Source organism: Serinus canaria, chromosome 1A (assembly GCF_022539315.1).
Source record: "Serinus canaria isolate serCan28SL12 chromosome 1A, serCan2020, whole genome shotgun sequence".
Lineage (NCBI taxonomy): Eukaryota > Metazoa > Chordata > Aves > Passeriformes > Fringillidae > Serinus > Serinus canaria.
This window is the reverse complement of record NC_066314.1, coordinates 48153579-48177547: the sequence shown is the minus strand read 5'-3', so window position 1 is coordinate 48177547 and position 23969 is coordinate 48153579. Positions and strand designations below refer to the sequence as shown.

Genomic DNA, 23969 nt, shown 5'->3' with positions numbered 1-23969 from the left:
AAAGGAGGTTGAGACTTGTCTTTTTAGCCTACAGTTGCTAATAACATAGATTAGTGTGGCTTTATAACTTGTTTGAATTCTTTTATTTGTATTTTTAGCTGTCTTGTGTATTCAATTAGCATGCCTTATAATGGAGAAGCCACAGCTTTAGAACATTTTTGAAGGCTAGGGTAGAATCTTGAATTAATCTCTATTTTATTGAAGTACAAATAAAATCTTTCTCTGTAATGCTTGCTGTAGTGATGGCTGGACTGTTCTATGTGCAGACTGGGCTATGGCAGAGTCATATCCATGTAGTGCATTATGTGTCTAGTTAATGTTAGTTAACATGGAGTTTGACTGTTCTATTAGTCTGTAAGAATTTTAAGGACAGATTTTGTTGTTCTAAAGTTTCTGGTGTTTAGCTTTTCCTTTCAACTGGGAGAGAATTCTGTGACCTTTTAGCATTTATACATTTAAGATGGAAGACTACCTCTCTTCCATTGATCTTCTGCAGATCCTCCTCCCAACAGAACTGCTGTGCTGATGTACGAGTCAGAGTAGCAGTTCCTCCTTCCTTCTGCTCTTTCCCCTGTCTCATTTTAATTCTTTGCTGTACGTGGCATGGATTATTAAAATGAAGAGGGTATGGGTATGCTAAAATGGAATACTCTTGTTTATTTTGTTTTTATCGTTTGCTGCTTGTGAACCCATTTGAGAGATTTAATGCTAATCTGTGCTTTGCCTTGGCTTTCTGCTTTGTGTTGTCTTGTCTTGCTTCTATGTTTTTGTTTTTGTCCTGCAAACCCCCATTTCTTTGTTCGTGTGTGTGTTATTTTTTTAATTTCTCCTTCATGCTTGTCATTGTCTGCACTTGGCTTTGATTGCGCAAAAAAAAAATCCAAACCAAAAAAACCAAACCAACCAAACACAATGTGGGGCCCATAAATCCGCATCATTGAATATCCTTGTCGCCGTTGATGACCTGCTCTCTGCTCCTGTCCCTTCCTTGGCCTGCTGTGATTGGTGGCTCCGTTGCTTGACTTGGGCTGTGTTGTGTGGACGGAGCAGTTCACCCAAATATGGCCTTCTTGCTGACAGGTATCATTTCTGTGAGAAGTGCTTCAACGAAATCCAAGGGGAGAGCGTTTCTCTGGGAGATGACCCATCACAACCTCAAACGTGAGTTCTTTGTGTTTGCTTGGGCTGTGCTTTTGTGAGCTCTATCATGGCCTACAGTGCCTTCTGTAGGGAAGGGGGGTTCAGCTCTACGTTTTTAGGCTAGTAGAAGGTGGATGATACATCCTTCATGTGCTTGTCTTTCAAACCTGGACTGACTAAACTAGAGAAAAAGAAGCACTTAGTGCTTAAAATTGCAACTGTACCAATAGAAGAGAAATAAGAAAATGGCTTTTTCCCTGAAAAAAAAGTGGAAGTATTCTACTGCAGAAAAATAACCATGCCTGCAGTCTAGTTGTGTGACAGACATAGCTTGAAATATCAAAAGTACCATTTTCTTTATACCCTAGCTCTGCCATTAAACTTGTATTCAACATCAGGGGTTTTTTTAATCCAAACCAGAAGGAGGCAACCTCCTTTTGCCATACAAATATTTCGCTACAGGAGTGCCATCTGCCTATGAGAGAGGCTGTGCATGGATTTTACCATGTTGGTGGCAAACTGTTGTCACAGTCTCTCATTTTGCTGTATCCTCCACATACCTCAAAAAGATCTTGAAACAGAATTTTTTGAGGCTAAGGAACTCCTTGAGGGACAAATGAGTGCCAAGCTCTTTGAGCTATTCAAGAAATCCTTTTGGAGGAAAGCAGTGCAACAACCCTTCAGGTAGAACAACGTGAGGAATTCAGGAAAAGTCTGAAGCCAAAGGGAGAGTGGTTGAAGTTGTAATGAAGTTAACTTTCATTTGGAACTAGATCCTAGATGCACTAATGGATGCATACAGAACAGTACTGGATGTATCTGTTTGGGCTAAGGATGATGTACTGAAGTGTACTGAAAGAGGGTAGATTGAGCTTAGATACAAAGAAGAAGTTCTTCACTATGAGGGTGGTGAGGTAGCGCAAAGGAGCTTTGGATGCCCCATCACTGGCAGTGTTAAAGGACAGGTTGGATGGAGCTCTGAGCTTCTTGGTCTAGTGGAAGGTGTTCCTGACAATGGCGGGGAGTGATGATCTCTTAAGGTCCCTGCCAGCCCACACCATCCTAGGATTCTGTGACCTACCTTTCTGGAAGGAAAAAGGAAGAAATAATGTGTGCTGGTCAGTACAATGGGCCATTTCATGTCCCTGTGGGTAGATGGATTGCTATTCTAGTAGGAGCAAAGATCCAAAATTAATTCAATATAGAGTCATGGAGTACGTAATAGGAATATACACAGTGGGTCCTGTTTAAGTCCCATGCGCCATATTGTAAGAATAATTTGAGGTAATTTAGATATTTAACTTCATTTATTTTATAAGGACCTTCAAGTATTTATTCTGCAGGTGGCACAATTCAGAATGAATACTGAAATAAGAGGAGATAGGAATGTTAATTAATCTTATGCAAGTAGGAGTGAGTCTGTGTCATTACTTCTCAGGGAGGGACATACTGATTTTCTCATGTTGTGCAGAACATTTTTTGGGGTAAATTCACACAGATTTAAGTATTGAATGTTCTGAACCAGGTAATTTAAAACTTCTGTCAAAAAGTTGAAATTTTAGGCCTTGAAACTGATGGTAGAGAAGGTAGAAATAATGTGTGGTAGTGGCTGGGCTGGGGTTGGAGGGTTTGGAAGCTGAAATTTGTACTTTGAAGTTGATGGAGGAGGAGGGCTAGGAGAATCTCAAAAAAAGATAACCTACCTTTCTCAGTAATCAAAGATAATTGGAATTCTGCCTAGAGAATACGAGAGGCATATCAAGTAGTCTTTTTGCCATTAAACACTGATCAGACCTATCCAAAACTTGTCAGCCAGATTTAATATTAATCCTGCAGTAAAACTGAATAAGGGAACAATGTTGCTCTCTACAAGAGAAAAATAGTGTTTTCCACAGACAAAGTGGAGTGGCATACACTTCAGTTGTCTGTCACTGTGTAAAATATAATTACTTTCCTTGTAGTGCCAGTGAGTGTATAAAAACTCTGCTTGTAAGTTTTGTCTTGGTTTGTGGATAGGTGTGTTAAAACTGAGTTTTATTGCCTGTTTCTCCATAGCACGATAAACAAAGAACAGTTTTCAAAAAGGAAAAATGATACACTGGATCCTGAGCTGTAAGTATTTCTGTCTTTCTTTGAATGATCCTTATTTTATTATAAAAACTTTGTAAGATACATGTTATTCGTTCACCATCAGCTTTGTCTTTGAATGTTTTCAATTTCATGTAGCTCTGCATATTTCATGTAGTTGGTAGGGGCTGCTCAGTAATCAGCAGATCTGGCATTCAGTGCTGAGAACACGAATCACTGTGGCTGTGCTTGAGAAACACTAACACTGGATGTATGGGCTGAAGTGACTCCATTTTGTTGTCTTGCATGTAGATTCAGCAGAAGGATGAATGCAGATAGCTCTGCTTTGAAACTTGGTTGTGGTGAATGGTCAAATCTCAGAACTGATTTGAGTCATTTGGCAGTAGCTCTTAGTGCTGTTGCTGCTATTTCTAGTTGCTGCATTTCACAGTAGTAGAAGGAAAAGTTGCTGTATTTTGAATCAGCCAGTTATTCTGTACTGCTCTGAAAGCAGAACTGTAGTCATTCAGTAACATTGAGATGATGGTGACTCAGCTGCTTTTCTTGATATTCCTGAGCAGTTTTTCGAAGCTGCTTTACATGGTCCCGCATTATACACCTATGCTGCTATTTGCAAACATCATCTCAGTTCTCGAATGAGGAAAAAGGATATTTATTGTTCCCACACCATCCTTCTAAAGGAACAAGGGGCAGCCAGTTCTTGTGTTTTATGAGGGCTGTGGAAGGAGAGAATAGTAGCTTGATTCATAACTTTTCTTTCCCTTTGTTAAAGTGAAGATAGAATATAAGCCTAAGTTACAGTGTGTTACCACATGCTCTACATAGATTACAACTATTCATTCAAAGTCTCAAACTTTGAGACAGTCATGTTCAAAAGGGGTCAAATTGTCCCAATACCTGAAGCAACCTTCAGTATTTTGGATGATTATGTTCACCAGCATCTGGGAACTGACTAAACCATGTGACATATCTCAGTTGTTCTTAAATCTCTGCTAATTTTCTGAAGGTGACTTCGGTATTTGTTTCTGGTTCTTCCTTCCCACCTTTCTGCAGTGTATTTGCAATATACCCCAGGGTTCAAGCATAGTGGGGCAACTAACAGCCAAGTATTTCACCTGGTTCTTCCTTTCTGACATGGGTGAATCCATTTTCCTCTACTCTCTATAGCAAGAAGCAGTTTACAGATCTTATCCTGAAAAGGGCTTCACTTGAAAAAAACAAAATGAGTGGATGGTGGTAAGACAAGCAAATGCTAATAAAGTGTCCCTGCATAGTCTGCCTGACTTGAGCTGGCATGTTCTTAATTTGTTCTGAAGGCTGTTCTCAGCATAGCTGTTCCCTCTGTGTTAAATAGACTCAAAAGCCTAAATGCTAGAAGTGCTCTAATAAAGTACTACAAAATATACAAGCAAGCAATGATACTACTAACCTTTGCTTCCCTTTGCCTTTTTTTGCCTTGTACAGATTTGTTGAATGTATAGAGTGTGGAAGAAAAATGCACCAGATCTGTGTTCTTCATAATGAGATAATCTGGCCTTCTGGGTGAGGAATTTCTCCTTATTAAGTACATAGCATATTTACTATTTGGTAGAGCTCATGTATAAACTTCCTTATATTGGTTACATTTAAAAGACTGTTCAATGGAAGAAATTACATTTCCTGAAAATTTTATACAATCTATAGGGTAATATCAAATTTAGACAGTATATCTTACAGTGTTGTGTGTCAAGTTTTCTAATCTTTAATGTTTCCAATGCTTCTTTGTATGGAAAAGAGCATTTCAGCTTTTTATGTTTAGACATGCTAGCTCTTTATGAAAAGATGGTTTTTAGTTCTGGTAACGGTTTCAGATTGATCTGTTTTCTTTACAAATCGTACTGCTTCGTCTTCAAAAATTTTTGTAACAGGTGAATCAACTTTTTTGACCTCAGTGATCAGATTAAATTTAAATCTTAAAAATACAGTTTTCTTTAGATGCTCCGCAGTTCTTGATCAAAATAGGTTTTCTTCTGATTGATTTAAAAACTTTTCATATAATGATGAATTATATGTTGATTAAGTTTTATAACAGCTTAAATGTCCCATTTCTTGTCCAAAGAGTGTCAGTTTAGCGTTCTGTTGTCCCATCCACATTGCTGCAGGAGAGGGTGGATGTCCTGTAAGTGAAGAAGAATCATAGAATCATTTCAGTCTACAGTGTATTTGGGCATTTAGGAAAAAAAAACAGCCTTATGCTTGATGTTGCAGTGTCTTTATAATCAGAGGCAGCAGTTTGAGCTTATTTGCACCAAGAATACCTTAAGCTGATATTTTCAGACCTGCCAGTGGAGACTTCCCTGGGCTTTCCAGTGGAGATGTGAAAAACTGATAGGGTGTGCAGCACCTGGGGCTTAGATCCTCCTCTGCAGCTCTGAAACAGTTGGGCTGCTCTTTATGCTTTTATTTCAAATTTCAGATAAGGTATTTTCCAGATCAGATAAGATCTGGTAAAAGATTTTGCTTCTAATGGTAGGATGTTAGAGAACTTGATGGTCTGACTTGGGGTGACTTCATTTTCTCCTTTTTTTTGCTTCAGCTTCGTCTGTGATGGCTGCCTAAAGAAAACAGGACGAACCAGGAAAGAGAACAAATTCTCTGCTAAAAGTAAGATTCTAACACTTGCACCAAAAATTTTAAATAACATGTTAAGAATGGGGAAGAGGTGGCTTTTATGCTTGTGTTTTAGTTAAGTTTAAGAGCTCAAGGAGGGTACTTTTGGTCAGTTTTGGCCATCAGTTCTGTAGTGTTCAGAGTGTTTGCATTCACAGGTGGTAGTGTTAGTTAACATTCTGTTTTAGAGGGCTAAGAAACTGTTTTAGAGCACTTCCATTATTGAAATATATTCTTTTGGTAAGTGGAGATACTAACTTGGCTAGTATGGCTTTATAGACAGAATATACTTCCAAATGCAATGTCTGCTTGTGAAGATGTGTCTGAAAGCAGTGTTTTGTAATCTAGTTTAATAACATCTGGTCAGGAGAAACCTTAATTGTGATTGACTTTTAAGACAAGATAGAAATTGGGTTGAAATACAGAATCTTTATTCATTAAAGAATGTATAAGCCATAAATGTGCCTGCAGGGGAAAAGCAGCTCTCCCCATCTAGAAGTGGTATTGTTTAAAGATAAGGCTTTAATTTATGTTATCATACTGCATGTGTTAAATGTCATTTTTCATCTAACATCTGAGTAGAGAAATCACAAATGAACAGTTCAATTTTGTACATGTTTAGAGCTGTATTTTCCTCCTGCAGGATTACCAGCTACAAGACTTGGTACCTTCCTGGAGAACAGAGTCAATGATTTCCTAAGACGACAGAATCACCCTGAGGCAGGAGAGGTCACAGTTAGGGTGGTACATGCATCTGACAAAACTGTCGAAGTAAAACCAGGAATGAAAGCAAGGTATGTTTGTTTCTAATTTTTCTTTCTTCTTGTGGAAGTGGGAGCTCTTTGTGCTTACGTGATGCACTTGATTAAATAAAATAATTTAGGTTGGAAAATAGTTCTAGGCTTGAGTCCATCTGTTACCCTAGCACTGCCAAGGCCAGTGCTAAACCATATCTCCAAGTGCTACATCTACACATCATCTCAATATCTCCAGGGATGGTGACTCAAACTCTTCTCTGGGCAGCCTGTTTCAATACTTGACAGTCCTTTTCATGAAGAATTTTTTTCTAATATCCAGTCAAAAAAGACTTTTGTATTCAAAACCTCATCACCAGCCAAGTAGTGACAAAGAGGTGTTCCAGCAGCATAATAATTTTTTGTGATGAGTGTCTTTTTCACAGTAAAAAGTGGGTGCCCCATATTTGAGTAGTCTGTAAACATTTATCTTTCAAATGACACTAAAATTACACTTAGAGTAGCCCTCATCTTTGTTGTTTGTTGCTTTCATCTAGTAACATGCAGTCTCTGATGTGTGAATATATTTGGTATTCCACTTCACCCTCTGGTCTGCAGTGAATATATTTGGTATTCCACTTCACCCTCTGGTCTGCAGGTTCGTAGACAGTGGAGAGATGGCAGAGTCATTCCCATACCGAACAAAAGCCCTCTTTGCTTTTGAGGAGATTGATGGAGTAGACTTGTGCTTCTTTGGGATGCACGTGCAGGAGTATGGCTCAGACTGCCCTCCACCTAATCAAAGGTGAGGAACCTCACAAAAGTCTATTTTACCTTGGTGCTCTCTCCTTTGGATGAACCTCCTGTAGTTCTGTATAGAGCTTCTCCCTTGCTTATGTGAGACCCTTATGTGAGTGCTGTTAGATTCTAGAAACAAAGTAGCTTCTGTAATGTTAGAGTTGTTTCTTACTGGGGATGATGGCTGGAGGACAGAGGTGCCTTAAGGATCACTGATCTGTGTTTTCAAGGCAGGGGTTGAATAGTTTTAGGGAGATGAGGACAGGATATCAAAAGAAGGCCAAGTTTCTGGAGGTAGATTAGGATCAGAGGCTTTGCAGATTGCTGTTGTAATGGATGCTTCAGATGAATAAAATAGCATTAATAAACTTGTAAAATTACTTCAAAATCTCTTCTCTTTCTCATGATTTTTTTGGGGTTTTTTTAGGCGAGTGTATATATCGTACCTTGACAGTGTTCATTTCTTCCGCCCTAAATGCTTGAGGACTGCTGTCTATCATGAAATACTGATTGGATATCTAGAATATGTTAAGAAACTAGGGTAAGTATCTTAAAACATTTTCTTCTGTACAGCATTTGTGCAGTTCTTGCTGCAAATTAAATTACTACATCCTACAGTAAAGAATATGGTGCCTAAGTATCAACCCGTGATAGAATAACTTGACAACAGCTGTGTACAGTTGAAAAGGAGAAGAGAAGAAGGGATTGCAGGCTTTTCAGGGGAGGCCTCTGCTTCACCTATTTTGATGTTTCCAAATTTATGTAAAACTTTCTTAAGTCTAAGTAGAAACAGTGAGCCCCTTCTCCAGTCCATAAAATGTTGTTGTCATTGTGTAATGCCACGGCTTTAATTAGGTCCTTCCTTTGGGCTGGCAAGTAAGTTCTTACCCTTGTTTGTAAGGAGAAAGTTGTGGGTTTAGTCTGTACTGGTCAACTCTGTAACAGTTGTAGATGGCCACGAAGAAATCTTGAGTAGTTGAAAACGTGAGAAACTGAAGAGTTAGGAGGGAAAGAGGAAAACATACTTGGACAGCACAGAAGAACACAGAACAACTACCATAACAAGAAAGGTGGAAATTAAATTACCATGATTACTGAAGTAGAAAGGCCAGTGAAGTAACCTTCACTCTATTGTCAAGGTACCTAGTGTAGGTTGGTTAAGTTATTTGTGGAGAAATTGTTAGGTACTGTTTAAAGCAGTTGATAAGAAAAGTTAGGGCAGTTGAAGTGGAGGTAAGCAGTACTATCTTCAGTACCTCAGTGAGGTGGTGTGGTTTTTTTATTACTTCAAAAGCATAATTAGGCTTCTTTCTGCTTTTTTATTGTCTATTTTCTAATCTATGAATCTGTACATTTGCTGCATAGAGCTCAAGCCTCAGCTTCACTTAATGCTATTTTCTGTGCTAACGGGTAACATCAGGTTCTCATTTTGGGAGAAGAATCTTGGTCTTGCAGTATCATCTCTCCATTCTCAGGCAAAAGGAATGACAACTGGCTGCAGCTCCCTGGGCTTGGGAAGGGTTCTGCAAAGCTGTTTCCCAATGGGGCGAGGATGGTTATTTTTCCCTAACTGATTATTCCTCCTACTAGAGTCCTCTTCAAAAACTTATAGAGAAGAACTGAGGATAAAGAAGTGATCTTAGGTGTCATAATTGCTGCAGCTGCTACTAATGGCTGTCATCTCTCTTAATAGTACTCTAGATTGTGCACCCTATACCACAGGTTGGCAGTGCCTGTTTATTCCCAGATATAATTCTAAATTTTTTCAAACCGATTCTCAAAAACCAGAGGATTTACAATAGAAAAGTGAATTCTTTCTTTAAGTAAATCTGTTTTTAAAATGTTGCTAGATAAAGTACTGCTGCTCTGTCTCAAGATTTCACTACTGAAATACCTAGACTCCATCTTTCTCCCATTAGTTAATTGGGAGATAGTAGTTGCAGGTTTGTGTCAGGCTTTGTTTTTTAGGCTGTAAAATGTGCACCCTTTACATGTAAGTGCTCCATATATAGCGCTGGGTTTTAGAAAATTAGTGAAAAGATGGAAGTGTTAGGTCCAGAACAGCTGCCAACCTCGGCGGTGGCGCCACCTGGTGTCAGAGAGGAGAGTGCGCGGGAGTCCATTGTCCGCGTCCACATGTCCCGGTTTTTGTGACCACGCCAGGTATACTACTGGACACATCTGGGCGTGCCCGCCCAGTGAAGGAGATGATTACATCTTCCACTGCCATCCTCCTGACCAAAAGATACCCAAACCCAAGCGACTGCAAGAGTGGTACAAAAAGATGCTGGACAAGTCTGTGTCGGAGCGCATCGTCCACGATTACAAGGTGTGCTACGTGTGTGCTTGGGGGAGATTGGTCAATCTTGTCTTCATTTCTTCCTTGCCTTATGCATTGTGTCTGATTCTTGGTGTTTACTGCATTAGTTTTAAGTGAATTGAGCACCAAAAGTTTAGAGTTAAAACATACTCTCTTCAAAACATGTAGCTTCTGAAATTGTTCTGGCAAAAGACTTGAAATGGTTCCTTAGAACAAGCTAACTTCTTGAGGAATACTGTAAAAGAGCAAAAAAAACATATATGGAATCTTAAGTCTCCTTGTGTTAGATCAAATTGCAGGGTTAGGATGCTGATGCAGTTAGAAGTATGTAAAATCTTTGGAATTATAAGGATTTAAACGAATCTTGAGATTATGGTGATAACATTGTCCCAGTTGGTAAGAATGCGTATTGAAGTCTAGCACACAGTAATTTCTTTCTTCTGAGTGGGAATATTTGAAATGTATTTGACAAACTGTAATGGATACTGTGTTAAACTTGCACTTAGAATGTGTTCTAGTAAAATGAATTAGAATATTAAGCTTTCATTTGTTTAGTCTGCTGATGCCTTTTCTTGTCACTCATTGAGAACCTTGCCTTTCCTTATGTGACTTGTAATAGTGATAACCAAAAGTGGGCTTGCTCTCTTTTAGGATATATTTAAGCAGGCAACAGAAGACCGTCTAACCAGTGCAAAGGAGCTCCCTTACTTTGAAGGGGACTTCTGGCCTAATGTTCTGGAGGAGAGCATTAAGGAACTAGAGCAAGAGGAAGAAGAACGGAAGAGAGAAGAAAACACTAGTAATGAAAGCACAGATGTAAGGATTCTTCTGCTTTTCATCATCTAATGTAAAAGTTCTGATTAGATAAGGCTAATTATAAAAAAAAGAGGGGCACAAGGCACTTAGGTTAACTGGGGTTTTCACTTTCCACTCTAAAATAAATTTCAGTTTTACAGTTTATGAACTAGAGCTGTCAGAATACCATAAGGTACATCTGGATGAACAGTGGGTGTTCATAGGGCTATAAACTGTCTAATTACCAAAGGTAATTCTGTTGAAACAGCTGCTAGTTGAAAATTTTGTTGCTGAAATCCAGTTATTATCAGTGATCATGTTGCCACCTCAGCCTGATTTGGAAGTTTTTTCCTTAAGCATTTTAAATAGTGGGTCACATTTTTCTTTCTAACTTAAATGATATAAGACCAATCTTAGCAGAATGTTCTGAGAAAGTAATGGAATGCTGTGAGTTAGTAATTGACTCTCAATAGGTTTGTTTAGTAGCTTTAAGGCACTGAGGATCTGCAGCAAGATTACTGCTGAACTGTTGTTGGGCTGCTTTAAACTAGAGAAATTTCTTGCTGGTGTCTTGTGCAATTTTTTTGAGAATGTAAAACTTTGTTATCAAGTTCAACAAAAAAAACCTCAAAAATAAGAGATGCCTCTTCATTCAACAATAAAGTGAAAGTGAACAAATGCAGAATTTGAAAGTGAAACAGATGCAGAATTTATGCATCTGCCTATCCCTGGATGCTCTGAACTTTTATGGAAGAAGTGGTGAATCTAGGATGAGGGCTCATGCAGTAATACTTGTTAATTAACTCTTTAAACACTGCTGCTTCATCACCTTATCAGAGACTAGATTTTTGGGGGTAGATTAGAATTTTTTTGCCCAGAGATCTTTGGATCAAAAAAAGTTAGGTTTAATGTTACAATTAAAAATTGTGATTCTGCTGTGCTGCTCCTTGCAATCCCTTTTTTCAAAGACTTTGTTTAATCAAAGTGCAGGAAAGTAGGCAACATGATATCAAATTTGCATTAAGTAGCATCTTTCTTTGGAAGGTATTGTTTGCTTTCCACAAGGTATAGCTTCAAGTGCTCATCTCTCTAATATACCCAGAAACCACCTGTGAAGGATTATTTAGCTCTCTCTGTGAGGTTGGTCAATATTCAGTTGAGCCTTCACAGCAGTTTGGCCCCAAAATCCTGACATAGGGCCAACTTGCAGTACGTTACTATTAAACTTATTATTATTATTATTATTATTATTATTATTATTATTATTATTATTATTATTATTATTATTATTATTATTATTATTATTATTACAAATATTTGTAACTCTTTATTGATCCTATATTTCATACTTGAAGAAGGGGCAGTAATAAATTGTACTGTCAAGTGATGTAATAGTCATCCATGTTCACTGGGAATTTCCATTCTGACAAAGTTATTTTAAGCTTAGGAAAAATGCTTGTTAGGCTAACAATTACTTTGTTCCTTGATCATCTTATGCTGTGAGATTTTGAGGGGCTCTCTAAGCATCCCAGCAAGCAAGAAACTGTTCATTGCTAACAGAATATAGTTGAAATTAAGCTGACCTGTTTTGTTTGAGTGTTGCAGGGTATGACAGGTGCATGCTAGAAGTTGCACTACTAATGCATTTTGGACTCAGAACAACAACTTCATATCAAAATCAGTTTAATGCAGTCTGTTAAAAGTAAATCTGTCAGAGCTGTAGCAGAAGTGGTTTAAGTCTTTCTTACCTTTGTTTAGTGCAATATCAATTGCACTTTGCAGTTATTTTTACTTTTGAATTGCATTGAAAATTCATCTGCTGAACCCTTTGGTGATTGTCCAAGAGTGTGTAGCTGTAACGGACAAACAAGTTTCATTATATATTGTTTTGCTTGTACGTCCTGAGCATCTCTGCTTTTAATATTTTTGGAGTATGTATTGCTGATCTTGGTATCCTTTGGAGTAATTCTAATGGAGTTAATGTAATGTTTCTGGGGACACTAGTATGTGTCTTCAAAGTAAATGATTGTGAAGTGTGGCTTGTCCTGCAGTTACAGAATATATAAAAATAATAAAATTTTGACGTGGTGTTGCTTAGACACCTGACATAAAATGTCTTTAAAATTGCTAGGTGAGCAAGGGAGACAGCAAAAATGCCAAAAAGAAGAACAATAAGAAGACAAGTAAAAACAAGAGCAGCTTGAGTCGTGGCAATAAGAAGAAGCCTGGCATGCCCAACGTGTCCAATGACCTCTCCCAAAAGTTGTATGCCACTATGGAGAAGCACAAGGAGGTAAGTGTTGATTGAATGAGAAATGTTTTTTATTTCAGTAAAGAGGTGTACAAAGCTTAGATACTTAGAGTCATGCCCTGTAAATTATACAGGTTAGGCTGGAGAATTGAGTGGCTCACCCAGACAGACAAGTACCAGTAAGTCTGGTGCTCTTTGCTGCAAGGGCAGTGGGAATAAATGCAGCTGTGCTCGTGCAGAACTTCCTAACAGTCTAGATTGCTACAGCAGTTCTACTGTTGCTGTTCAGTCCAGTGCCCCTTTCCTATTTCTTCAGAGGAAAGTGAATCTGCAGGGCACCCAGAGGTCTGAGATTTCCCAGGCCTCACAAGCGCACACACACACACACACACACACACACACACACACGCACACACGCACACACGCACACACGCACACACGCACACACGCACACACGCACACACGCACACACGCACACACGCACACACGCACACACGCACACACGCACACACGCACACACACACACACACACACGCACACACACACACACACACACACACACACACACACACACACACACCCCCCCCAAGCAGCAGGTCATTCAAATGATAGCTGATCCTGGAACTGTACACTCTGTAATGAGGTTTGGTGACCAAAGCATCTTGATGAGTGCTAGCATATTAAGCCTTTTTATTTTTCAGGTCTTCTTTGTCATCCGTCTCATTGCTGGCCCTGCAGCCAACTCCCTGCCCCCCATCATTGAGCCTGACCCGCTCATTCCATGTGACCTGATGGATGGGCGTGATGCTTTCCTAACCCTTGCTAGAGACAAGCACCTGGAGTTCTCCTCACTGCGAAGGGCTCAGTGGTCAACCATGTGCATGCTGGTGGAACTGCATACCCAGAGCCAAGACCGCTTTGTTTACACCTGCAATGAGTGCAAGCATCATGTGGAGACCAGATGGCATTGCACTGTCTGTGAGGTATGTTTGGTGAAGTTTTCCCTGCTTCTGCTCCTGTATTTTCTGCCCAGAGTGCTCTTTATCTGAACTGATTTCTCATTATTAACTGATTGAAAAAGATATGTGCAGCTCATCTGCTGGCAGTTTAGAAAGGAGGGGGAACATTTTCCTTAACAAGTGGTTCTGCTAATGTGCTGCTTGGTGTGATTTCTGCCTTGTGGAGATCTGAAATAGAGTTGCGTTTTCTGAAGTTTATTTAAGGTGCTGCTGCCTAAGAAATTGGGAACTGTAGCCATGGCTTGAACTGGAATGGTAGGATCAGCTCATTTTTCTGAAGAGCAATGCATACATTTTCCTTCCAGAGTCAGAAGTGTGGGGCAGCAGTATTTTTGTAAAGAGGGCTCTCTTGGTTTGCTGGCAAAGAGGTTTTGCTATGCTGTAAGTCAGATCCCCATACCCCTGTGACTCCTTCACTACTCTGTTGTGTCTCTGTAGAATGCTGCAAACAGCATTTGTGTCTTCAGAAGTGTTTGCAAAACCAGTGCGTTTGAAGATCAGGTCAAGGGGTTTGGTTCAATGCCCACTGGAAGCTGAATTATCATTGTATATGGCTTCTTACTTAGTTTTCTAGCCTGCTGGGAGTGAATGACTGACTCAGATTTGATCCTAATTACAATTTGATACTTCCATTTCCTCTGGTTACAAATATATGTATAGATGCACACACATGTGCTTTTACTTTTTTGTTATATACCAGAAAGTAAATTCTAAATTTCCTATGGTTTAGTCAGTCCTAAAAACTTAGGTCTTTTTCTTAAAGATCAATTATTGAACCCAAACTCATGTGCTGTTGCTCTCACAGAATGCATTCTGTTCTTTTAGCACTCTGTTGTTTAACTCACATCTGCCAACTGAAAATGCAGCTTTCATTCTTTTTTGAAAGCTGCTACCTCTTCTGCCACTCCTGCTCTCTTCTTTTGAAGAAGGAGCAGATGACCAGCTGTTTGTCCCCTGCCTATTTCTTCTCCTTTCCTGTTGGGATTTTTCTGGCCCAGCTGAATAATGTGTGATTTACTAGCTCAGAGCCAACTTGTTTTTCAAGGTTTATATATTTGTGTAGCTTTCAGACACCCTTACACCCACACACTTTCCCTGGCTATAATTTATATTTAGTACCTCAGCATGGCATAAAAGATTAAATTTTTCCCTAGAGCAACAATTGGCCTGGAACAGACTGGGAGTAATTGTTGAGGTGGCAGGACATCATTTTTTCCTTTATCCTATGGAGTTTCGGGCACACTGAAACTCATCCTTTGTTGATAACTCATCCTTTGTTGTCTTTTTAGGATTATGACCTGTGCATCACCTGCTATAACACTAAAAACCATGACCACAAGATGGAAAAATTAGGCCTCGGTCTAGATGATGAGAGCAACAACCAGCAGACAGCCACGACGCAGAGCCCCGGCGACTCCCGCCGCCTGAGCATCCAGCGCTGTATCCAGTCTCTGGTCCACGCCTGCCAGTGCCGCAATGCCAACTGCTCACTGCCGTCCTGCCAGAAGATGAAACGGGTTGTCCAACACACCAAAGGCTGCAAGCGCAAGACCAACGGAGGGTGCCCCATCTGCAAGCAACTCATTGCTCTCTGCTGCTACCACGCAAAGCACTGCCAGGAGAACAAGTGCCCTGTGCCCTTCTGCCTCAACATCAAACACAAGCTCCGTCAGCAGCAGCTCCAGCACCGCCTGCAGCAGGCGCAGATGCTCCGAAGGAGGATGGCGAGCATGCAGCGCACGGGTGTGGCAGGCCAACAGCAAGGATTGCCCTCGCCCACGCCGGCCACGCCGACGACTCCAACGGGCCAGCAGCCCCCAACGCCGCAAACCCCGCAGCCCCAGCCTCCGCCCCAGCCTGTGTCGCAGCCTCAGCCCGCGCCTCCCAACAGCATGCCGCCCTACACCATGCCAAGAACTCAGCCCCCCAGCGCCGTGTCCCAGGGCAAGGTGGGTGGCCAGGTGACGCCTCCAACTCCACCTCAGCCACCACAGCCACCAGTTCAGGGTCCTCCTCCGGCAGCAGTGGAAATGGCCATGCAGATCCAGCGAGCAGCAGAGACCCAGCGCCAGATGGCACAGGTTCAGATCTTCCAAAGGCCGATTCAGCACCAGATGCCCCAGATGCCACCGATGGGAATGAACCCTCCACAGATAGGCAGAGGTCCCAGTGGCCATATAGATCAAGGAATGGGGCCGGCGGGAATTCAGCAGCAGCCACCGTGGGTGCAGGGGGCCTTACCCCAAGCTCAGCTGCAGCCAGGAATGCAGAGGCCATCCATGATGTCAGTAGCTCAGCCAGGTCAGCCGATGAATATGGCCCCTCAGCCAGGGATGGGTCAGGTACCTGGCGCTGCTCAGCCCAAACAACCTCTGCCCCAGGCGGCCTTACAAAACCTACTGCGGACTCTCAGGTCTCCCAGCTCACCCATGCAGCAGCAGCAGGTGCTTAACATCCTTCACTCCAACCCTCAGCTGCTGGCCGCTTTCATCAAGCAGCGGGCGGCCAAGTACGCGGGGTCCCAGAACCCACAGGGCATGGCGGGGCAGCCTGGCATCCCGCAGGGGCAGCCGGGGCTCCAGCCGCAGCAGGCCATGCAAGGGCAGCAAGGAGGGGTGCACCCCAACCCGGCCATGCAGAACATGAACCCCATGCAAGCGGGAGTGCAGAGACCCAGCATGCCCCAGCAGCAGCCGCAGCAGCAGCCGCAGCAGGCCATGGCTGGGATGAATCCTCAGGCGCAGCAGATGAATATGAATCACTCGGGGATGGCTCCCCAGTTCCGAGATCTCCTGATGAGACGGCACCAGATGATGGAGCAGCAGCGCCACCAGCAGCAGCAGCAGCAGCAGGGAGCGGGACCGGCGCTGGGGCCAGGGATGGCCAACCACAACCAGTTTCAACAGCCCCAGGGTGTCGGGTATCCCCAGCAGCAGCAGCAGCGAATGCAGCATCACATGCAGCAGATGCAGCAAGGAAACATGGGACAAATAAGCCAGCTTCCACAGGCCATGAGTGCAGAGACAGGAGCCAGTTTGCAACAGGCTTTCCAGCAAAGGCTGCTTCAGCAGCAGATGGGATCCCCAGCTCAGCCCAATCCTATGAGCCCCCAACAGCACATGCTCCCCAATCAGGCCCAGTCCCCTCACCTCCAGGGCCAGCAGCTCCCTTCATCGCTCACCAATCAAGTGCGTTCTCCACAGCCTGTACCCTCACCGCGGCCCCAGTCCCAGCCCCCTCATTCCAGCCCATCCCCTCGGATGCAGCCTCAGCCTTCTCCACACCACGTCTCCCCGCAGACCAGCTCCCCACATCCAGGACTGGTAGCTGCCCAGGCTAACCCCATGGATCAAGGGCACTTTGCCAGCCCGGACCAGAGTGCAATGCTTTCCCAGCTTGCTAGCAACGCCGGCATGGCAGGCCTCCATGGTACAAGCGCCACGGAACTGGGACTCAGCTCCGAGAACTCAGACTTGAATTCAAACCTTTCACAGAGTACACTAGACATACACTAGACACGTTGTAGCATTTTGGGAGAAAAAAAAATTAAAAAAAACAAAGAAAATTAAAAAAAACTTATTTTCGCAAGACTTTTTGTACTGAAGACAAATTTTTTTGAATCTTTCTTAGCTAAAACGACATTTTTCCCTGGAATACATCTGAACTCTGCAGCAGTAGTTTGTGGTTTTAAAAACAAACCAACAATGAACCTGAGGGACAGTAGAGTACAAAGAATATATTTTTGTTATGGCTGGAATCATAACCAGTCCTTTTTCTTGGCTTTTTTTTTCCTCGTGTGCATTGGGGAGGTCGGGGGAGTAAGGAGGTCTTTTGGTTGCTCACCAAAGGATGCCCTGCTCATGCCTCCAATAGGTTTTATTTTTTTTTTAAATTAATGAAAATATGTAATATTGATAGTTATTATTTACTGAGGCAGATGGTAAACATTTTCCCTATTCTGGTTTTTCTTCATGTCACTGCGAAAAAAACCACCACAAAAACAGAACAACAGAAAAACACAGGAGAACCTTTTCTGAAACCGGAGGACAAAAGGGGTTAATGTTGCTTTAAAACTACATTACATATATAAATATATATATATAAAAATAAATACCAATCTTTTCCTCTTTGGTTGGAAATATGTCAATTCTTTGAAAAATGTAAAAATATTAAATAACTCAGTCCCCTCCTGAAGTCTACTTTTGTCCTCCAAGAATTTTCTATACAAGAGTCTGAGCTTAAAAAAACTTCAAGTATTAAAGTAATTTGTACATGTAGAGAGAAGACAACATTTTTGGAAATACACAGGGGCAGCTGCCAAATGGATGTAGTATATATATTGTGGTTTCTGTTTTCTTGAAAGAATTTTTTTTGTTATTTTTACATCTAACAAAGGAAAAAAAACATAAAAAAGAGGGTAAGAAACAATTCCAACGGGATTATTTCAACCTGAGAAAAAGTCCCTGGGGTTTCTTCTTTATGCTTGCTTTCTCTCTCCCATGCCCCTTTCCCACCCTCTTCCATTTTCTGTAAAACTTGAAAATAGAAAGCAAAAAACCCTCAAATGTTGTATATCATGCAATTAAAGTTGGTTACTTATAAATAAGAACTTTCGATCACTGTATAGACTGTTAAAATTGATTTCTTATTACCTATTGTTAAATAAACTGTGTGAGACAGACAGCCTGTTTTTAATGTTTCCCTTCTCTCCCACATGTGTTGCTTGTTCTTAAAACGGCAGGGGTAGCGGAATACGTGCTACTTCAAATGTTTGCTATCTAGACGTCGGAGAGTTATTTAATGTATGTGACTGTTTTAAAATGCAAATCTCTAATAAGGGGTGTGGAGTAATAATTAGTCTTCTAAATGGACTCTTTTGGTACAACTCTACATTCGCGTTGTCCCCGGCATGTATCTTACCAAAGAAACGAGGTCTGACCTCAACAGTTGTGCCAGTCAGCTGTGCCCTGCCCTGCTCATACAGCCTGGGAACAGCTGATCTTCAAAGGACCTATTTTGCATTTTGAAATGAGAACTATTTGTTTGGATATGTGATATTAAAAGATCCTATTTCACTTGGAGTATATTGTGCGCCTTTTGGCACTGAAGTGTGAGCATGAGGTAAGCTTGTGTGGATGTCCTGCAGGCAGGTGCTGCGCCGGAATGGTGCGTGGGTGCCCAGTCACCCTGTGTCACATCTGGTGACATTTGCTCGGTGCAGAGGTGTTCCAGAACAGAGGTCCTGTCACCATGGAGCGCGCAGGCAGCGACCCCAGCTGTGTGCTGCCCGCAGCTGCGCTCACCTGGAGTTAATCCAGTCATGTTGCGTGCTGTGCTTAAGCTGGTTGTGGTGGATGTGGCTGGTTCATTGAGGGCTTCCCAAAATCCAGCCTTATGGTGTGCATGTGCATACAGTGCTGGCTGCCTAGGGAATAACTCACCACCAGGGCATTACGCACCTGGAAGACCCAGATGGGACTAAGGAGCATGACTGCAATCCCAGCTGTGTTGGGAACATCAGTGTATCCATAGATCCCAGACAGATGAAACAAGCAAGCTGACCTCAGGAAACTGCTGGTGGAAGATGATGGAGAGGGTAAGTGCCAAATAAAACTAATGGTGTATTACAATGTGAATGGGTGTTAAAGATCTTCAAAAGTGGGAGTAAAATGTGCTTGGGTTTTGGATATAAACACAATTAGGACAATGAATCTTGTATTTAAAAAGGGGTTGGTAGCAAGCCTTCAGCAGATCGTAGAAAGTTTGTGGCAGGCTTAAGGAAAGCAGCCCTGGGCCTTGGTATTCGGCCTTGGCTAAACTTCCTACTCCTCACCCTGGCATGGTGCAGACCAGCTCTGCACCAAGCCCACAATTACCCTGGTGCATTGGGAGGGACTGCTCCTGACCTAAAGGAGAGCAGAGAGCAAAAAAACCCCATGTTTTGAATGCCAGGACAGCAGCCTGGGATTGTTTAGATTTGTGCTCTGCACAATAAGCTTTCCTCTTCCTTCCCTGCCACCAAGCAAAGCCTAGTTTTGCTTTCAGCCTTGGTGGACTTTTCAGGATGGAGCATAAATAAGATTCTTTCTGACCACATACAGGCTAGTGAAGTGAAAAGGGTGCCCAGCCTTCTCACTTACATGCTTTTAGTCCAAACAGCTTTCATTTGTGCTGCTGAGTTAGCATGCCAACTGTGGTTAGAATTTGTAATGACCTGCATCAAAGCATCTGAAGTGGGGAAGTCCTGGGACCTTGCAGAGCACACTACAGATCTTCCAACTTCAAATGCCAACATAGAGACTTGCTAGAAAGATGCCATGATGCATTCTATGTGACAGCAGAGCTGCTCTATCCCTCTTTGTAGGTGCTGACTCTGAGTCAAGTTCAGGTTTTGAGGTGATATGGATGGATCAATAGTCTAAAATTTGCATAGGATTTCTTTTCCTGACATCCCCCTACTTCTGCTTTTCCTGGAGAAATGCTTTCCCTGCTTTCTTCTGGAGAACCAGAAGTCACCATTTGGGTGCCCTCTAGTCACTGCTATGGCTGTTTCCAGTAGCGGGAGGATTTCAGGGTGACAACAAAATTAGAGTGTCCTCTGTATCTCTCTTGCCCTTCAGTTGTGTCTGAGTTAGGTTGTTTCACTCCTATTTATTAGACTCTTGGACCAGCTAAAGGAATTCACACCCAAAGTTCTAGCAATCCAGTCAGATATTGATTGTCTGGTTACAGCAATGCTAATGGTTGTACTCAGATAATGTGTAGTTCACTGATGTAAACTTCCTAATGTCTGACCTTCCAATATCCCAGCTCCATCAGCCTCTCCCCATCTGACAGAGGCTCTAGTCTTCTCATCGCCGTGCTGCCCATTTGCTGGATTCACCGTGCCCATGTCTCTCTTGTACTGGGTAGCCCAAACACCAGATAATTGCACAAAACCCAAGACACTGTTGGTGCAGTCACCTGGTCATTAGACAGCTGTTGTAACAGCAAAACGAGCTACAGCAGCTCCTGGCAGGCCAAGACAAGCCCAGGCAAAGCCCGACAGAGCCTCACATAAAGCAGAGCTTGTGGCCTCTTACTGGCAGTGGCAGCACCATGACAAGGCTGAGGTAGATGATGTGACAGTGAAAGCCATTCCAGCTTCTGTTTCATTTTTCCAGTATATGACACACAATTTCTCTGCAAGAAACTTCACCTCCTGTTTCCAGCATGGTGGTTTTGCTGCTTCCAGTTTCAGCCAAACTCAAGGACTCCAGCCCATCCTCTCTGGACAGTCTGGAACAGATCCTGTAGTGAAAGTCAGCAGCAGTCAGAAGAGTCTGCTCCTAGTGACCAGCTCTGCCTAAGCGTGTGATGAGGCTTCCTACCCTAAAAATGAGCTTTTATGTGAAGACCAGCCACAGGGTGCTCTGTTTGGGGAATGTTTATTTTTATAAACCCTTTCAGTAGCTGCCTTCCTACAATGCTGAGGTACCTGCCAGTTTGCCCAAGGAGCCATTTCTTCCCTCAGCTTATAAAAGCAGATCGTGTGCCTTAGATCCCAGCCTGAGACACAGCCTAGCCTGGCCCCTGAAAGTGTAAAAGCACAACACGCTCCTTCCACAGGGATTGGAGCAGCATCTGTGCTTGCTTCATGGTTGGAGAGCTACTGAGCTGCTCTGTCAGCCTTGCAGGTGTGGCATGTGCATCAGCATTTGACTGCCTGACTGTGCTCTGGCATTTTGGTTTGCTCAAGTTGCTTCAGTTGCACTCCCTTTTAACAGGGTCTTGGTTTCAACTCTCCAGGAAGGAATATTGGGTGTTTGGAAGGGAAACCTGTTCTGTGACTGCTACTGTGGGTAGCTGATGGTCAATCAGCCATGGCTCCAGTCTGCTCTCCCTGTTGTAGAGAGTGTGGTGGATTTGGGGAAGGTGGAGAAATTACTGTTGGTACCATCTCCCTCAGTCACCTCTAAAGCCCTTCCTAGCTCCTGGTGAAGTTGGCACAGCTCAGACTCTGATTTTCCCCAGGTGTGCTGGCTGGTGGCAGGCTCTGGTGTATCCTGGGAGCACAGAGCTATGTGGGATGCAATCACAAGCACTAACAGTAGGTATTTTGCTTCTCCTGGTGTCCCTGCAGTCTCCAGGGCAATAGCAGGAATTGAAAGGTCATTACCAGAAGAAAGCTCTTTGCCAACCCTCATCCTTTGGCTGAAAGTGCAGAGTTTCTGCTGCCCTGAAAAGCAAGGAGTCTTTCATTCTGTTTCGTCTTCACTTTTGCTTTTCATTCTGTGCTGTCCCACACCAGTGTGGAACTGAAATGAGCTCCTAGTACAATGTTGGGGTGACCAAAGCTTTGGGAGCCATCCAGTGGGTATCTCACCAGGATGGAAAGGTGTGGCCTGGGTCTACTGCCACCCACACTGCCAGGGCTTGTAACCACACAGCCTGAGTTACAGCCACCAGAAGTTAAAACTCCAAACTCATGAGATTAAAATAAACCAAACTGGGGCAGGGGGAGAAATACCTCAGGTGCTCTTCTGTTTGCCTGCCATTATCTCAGTTTGAGCTTGTATTGAAGGATTTCAAGCCTTTTGTTCTGCCAGGTGGGCCCAGTTCTCCAGTGTCACCACAGAGAGAGAGAGCCCTTAACTGTGACTTGGGAAAGGATATGTAAAGGGATTTCCACCTTGGTAAACTGCATATTATGTGTCAGGCCTTGTGGATGGTGTAACATCTTCTGCCTTTAGCTGGACTTACTAGTCCAGGCTGCCCTTTCTGCTGGGGAAGGTGACTTGGCAGGACATAGTGGTGCCCCATGTCTTCCTTGAAAAGCTTGCAGAGGGATCAAGAGGCAGTGCAGCTCCGCTCTCAAAAGCCAGATTTCTTGGGGGTCTGGAATGGGATAAGCACTTCAAGCTGAGATTTATCTCCTAGGCAGTTAACTCTTCCCTCTCCTTGTCAGGATAGCCTTGGAACTGGCTGTAGCTGCTTTTTGGGGGTTTGTTTTGGTTTGGGTTTTTTTGTTTGCTTGAGTAACAAAATTGGGAACAAAATTATTTACTGTTTCATTAGTGTTGACATATATTCCCAGATTTAATGTGGTAGTAAAATAGCAAGGTAGGACAGGCTAACTTAGTATTTGTGCCCTTAACTGGGTTGCCTGTTGGGTCTGGGGTTGGATTTTTTGTTCACTATACAAACTGTTCAATTACCGTGACAGTGACAAGTGTCTGTAAATGTGGAAGAACTTTAGTGTAGCATTAAGGATGATCTGACAAGGGTTTTCTGCAAGCTCCTCAGCCCACGAGAGAGATCTAGAACACAGCAACTGCTCAAATCTCCCACCTGCATGTAGGCTGTTGCCTGTTCTTACATAGTGCAGGACACAGCTCTCTTCATTTCACTGTTACCTTGGTAAAATTATTCTGCCAAAGGTTAAGCAGAATATGTTTTATTATATTATTCCATCTGCTTTCTTGTTGGTTTTCCAAGCTCATCTACCCTATCTTCCTTTTTCAAAGACAGCACCATAAATGTATAACCAAGACTTACATGTCTATAAATACTTTTTATTCAAAATGGTTCCCTTCCTAGTGCTCCTGACAAAAATTAAACCCTTCAAAGTCTTTTGGTTTTTCACAGTGTCAGGAGGAGCCTCAGGAAAGCCATGTGCCATTTCCCACTGCACACAAGAATTTGGAAGGCCTGTAACCAAATGGCTGCCACTTAGTGCTGGGAGTGAAAAAAGGCCCCTGGAGCACCAGCATTCTCAGGAGCTCTTTGAAATGACAGAGTAGAAAACTGAAAAAGGAAGCTCTGGAGAAGCAGCAGATGAATTTCTGAAGCCTGGGAACCTGGAACATGCACTCTGCATCCCAGAGCATGGGTGAGAAGAAAGTCCCAGTACAAGCACCAAGAGCCAGTGAGACAAGGCTCCTCAAAGAAGTTGTGGTAATGAGGGACAGAGCAGATGCTGAAGTACAAGAGCTGCACACCTTGGAGCTGAGTGCCTGAGGGAGCAGCCTGGCCCTCTGTCCTGCAGCAATAATCCCTCCCACTGCAGCTGGGGCTCCTCCTGTCATTGCTCCTGACAACAGCCCTTTGATACTGATCTTCCTAAAATTTTTATTGCAGATTATGTTAAAACACAGACCAAGCCCAGACAGCAGTAGGGAAGGAGATGGGAAAAG

The 23969-nt window shown here is 42.7% G+C and overlaps 1 protein-coding gene across 1 annotated transcript in view; it reads left to right on the top strand.

Annotated features, from left to right (window-relative positions):
- The window catches only part of EP300 (E1A binding protein p300), a 62094-nt gene extending 43617 nt beyond the window's left edge, over window positions 1-18477 (top strand). Inside the window, exons 20-31 of the mRNA XM_009086534.4 lie at window positions 1081-1161; window positions 3196-3252; window positions 4693-4770; window positions 5804-5871; window positions 6521-6671; window positions 7270-7416; window positions 7837-7950; window positions 9573-9738; window positions 10381-10545; window positions 12656-12817; window positions 13477-13758; window positions 15084-18477. Coding sequence (XP_009084782.1) covers window positions 1081-1161; window positions 3196-3252; window positions 4693-4770; window positions 5804-5871; window positions 6521-6671; window positions 7270-7416; window positions 7837-7950; window positions 9573-9738; window positions 10381-10545; window positions 12656-12817; window positions 13477-13758; window positions 15084-17309 — 3697 coding nt within the window. The 3' untranslated portion in view covers window positions 17310-18477. The remainder of the gene's footprint in view (window positions 1-1080; window positions 1162-3195; window positions 3253-4692; window positions 4771-5803; window positions 5872-6520; window positions 6672-7269; window positions 7417-7836; window positions 7951-9572; window positions 9739-10380; window positions 10546-12655; window positions 12818-13476; window positions 13759-15083) is intronic.
- Window positions 18478-23969: the final 5492 nt, after the last annotated feature.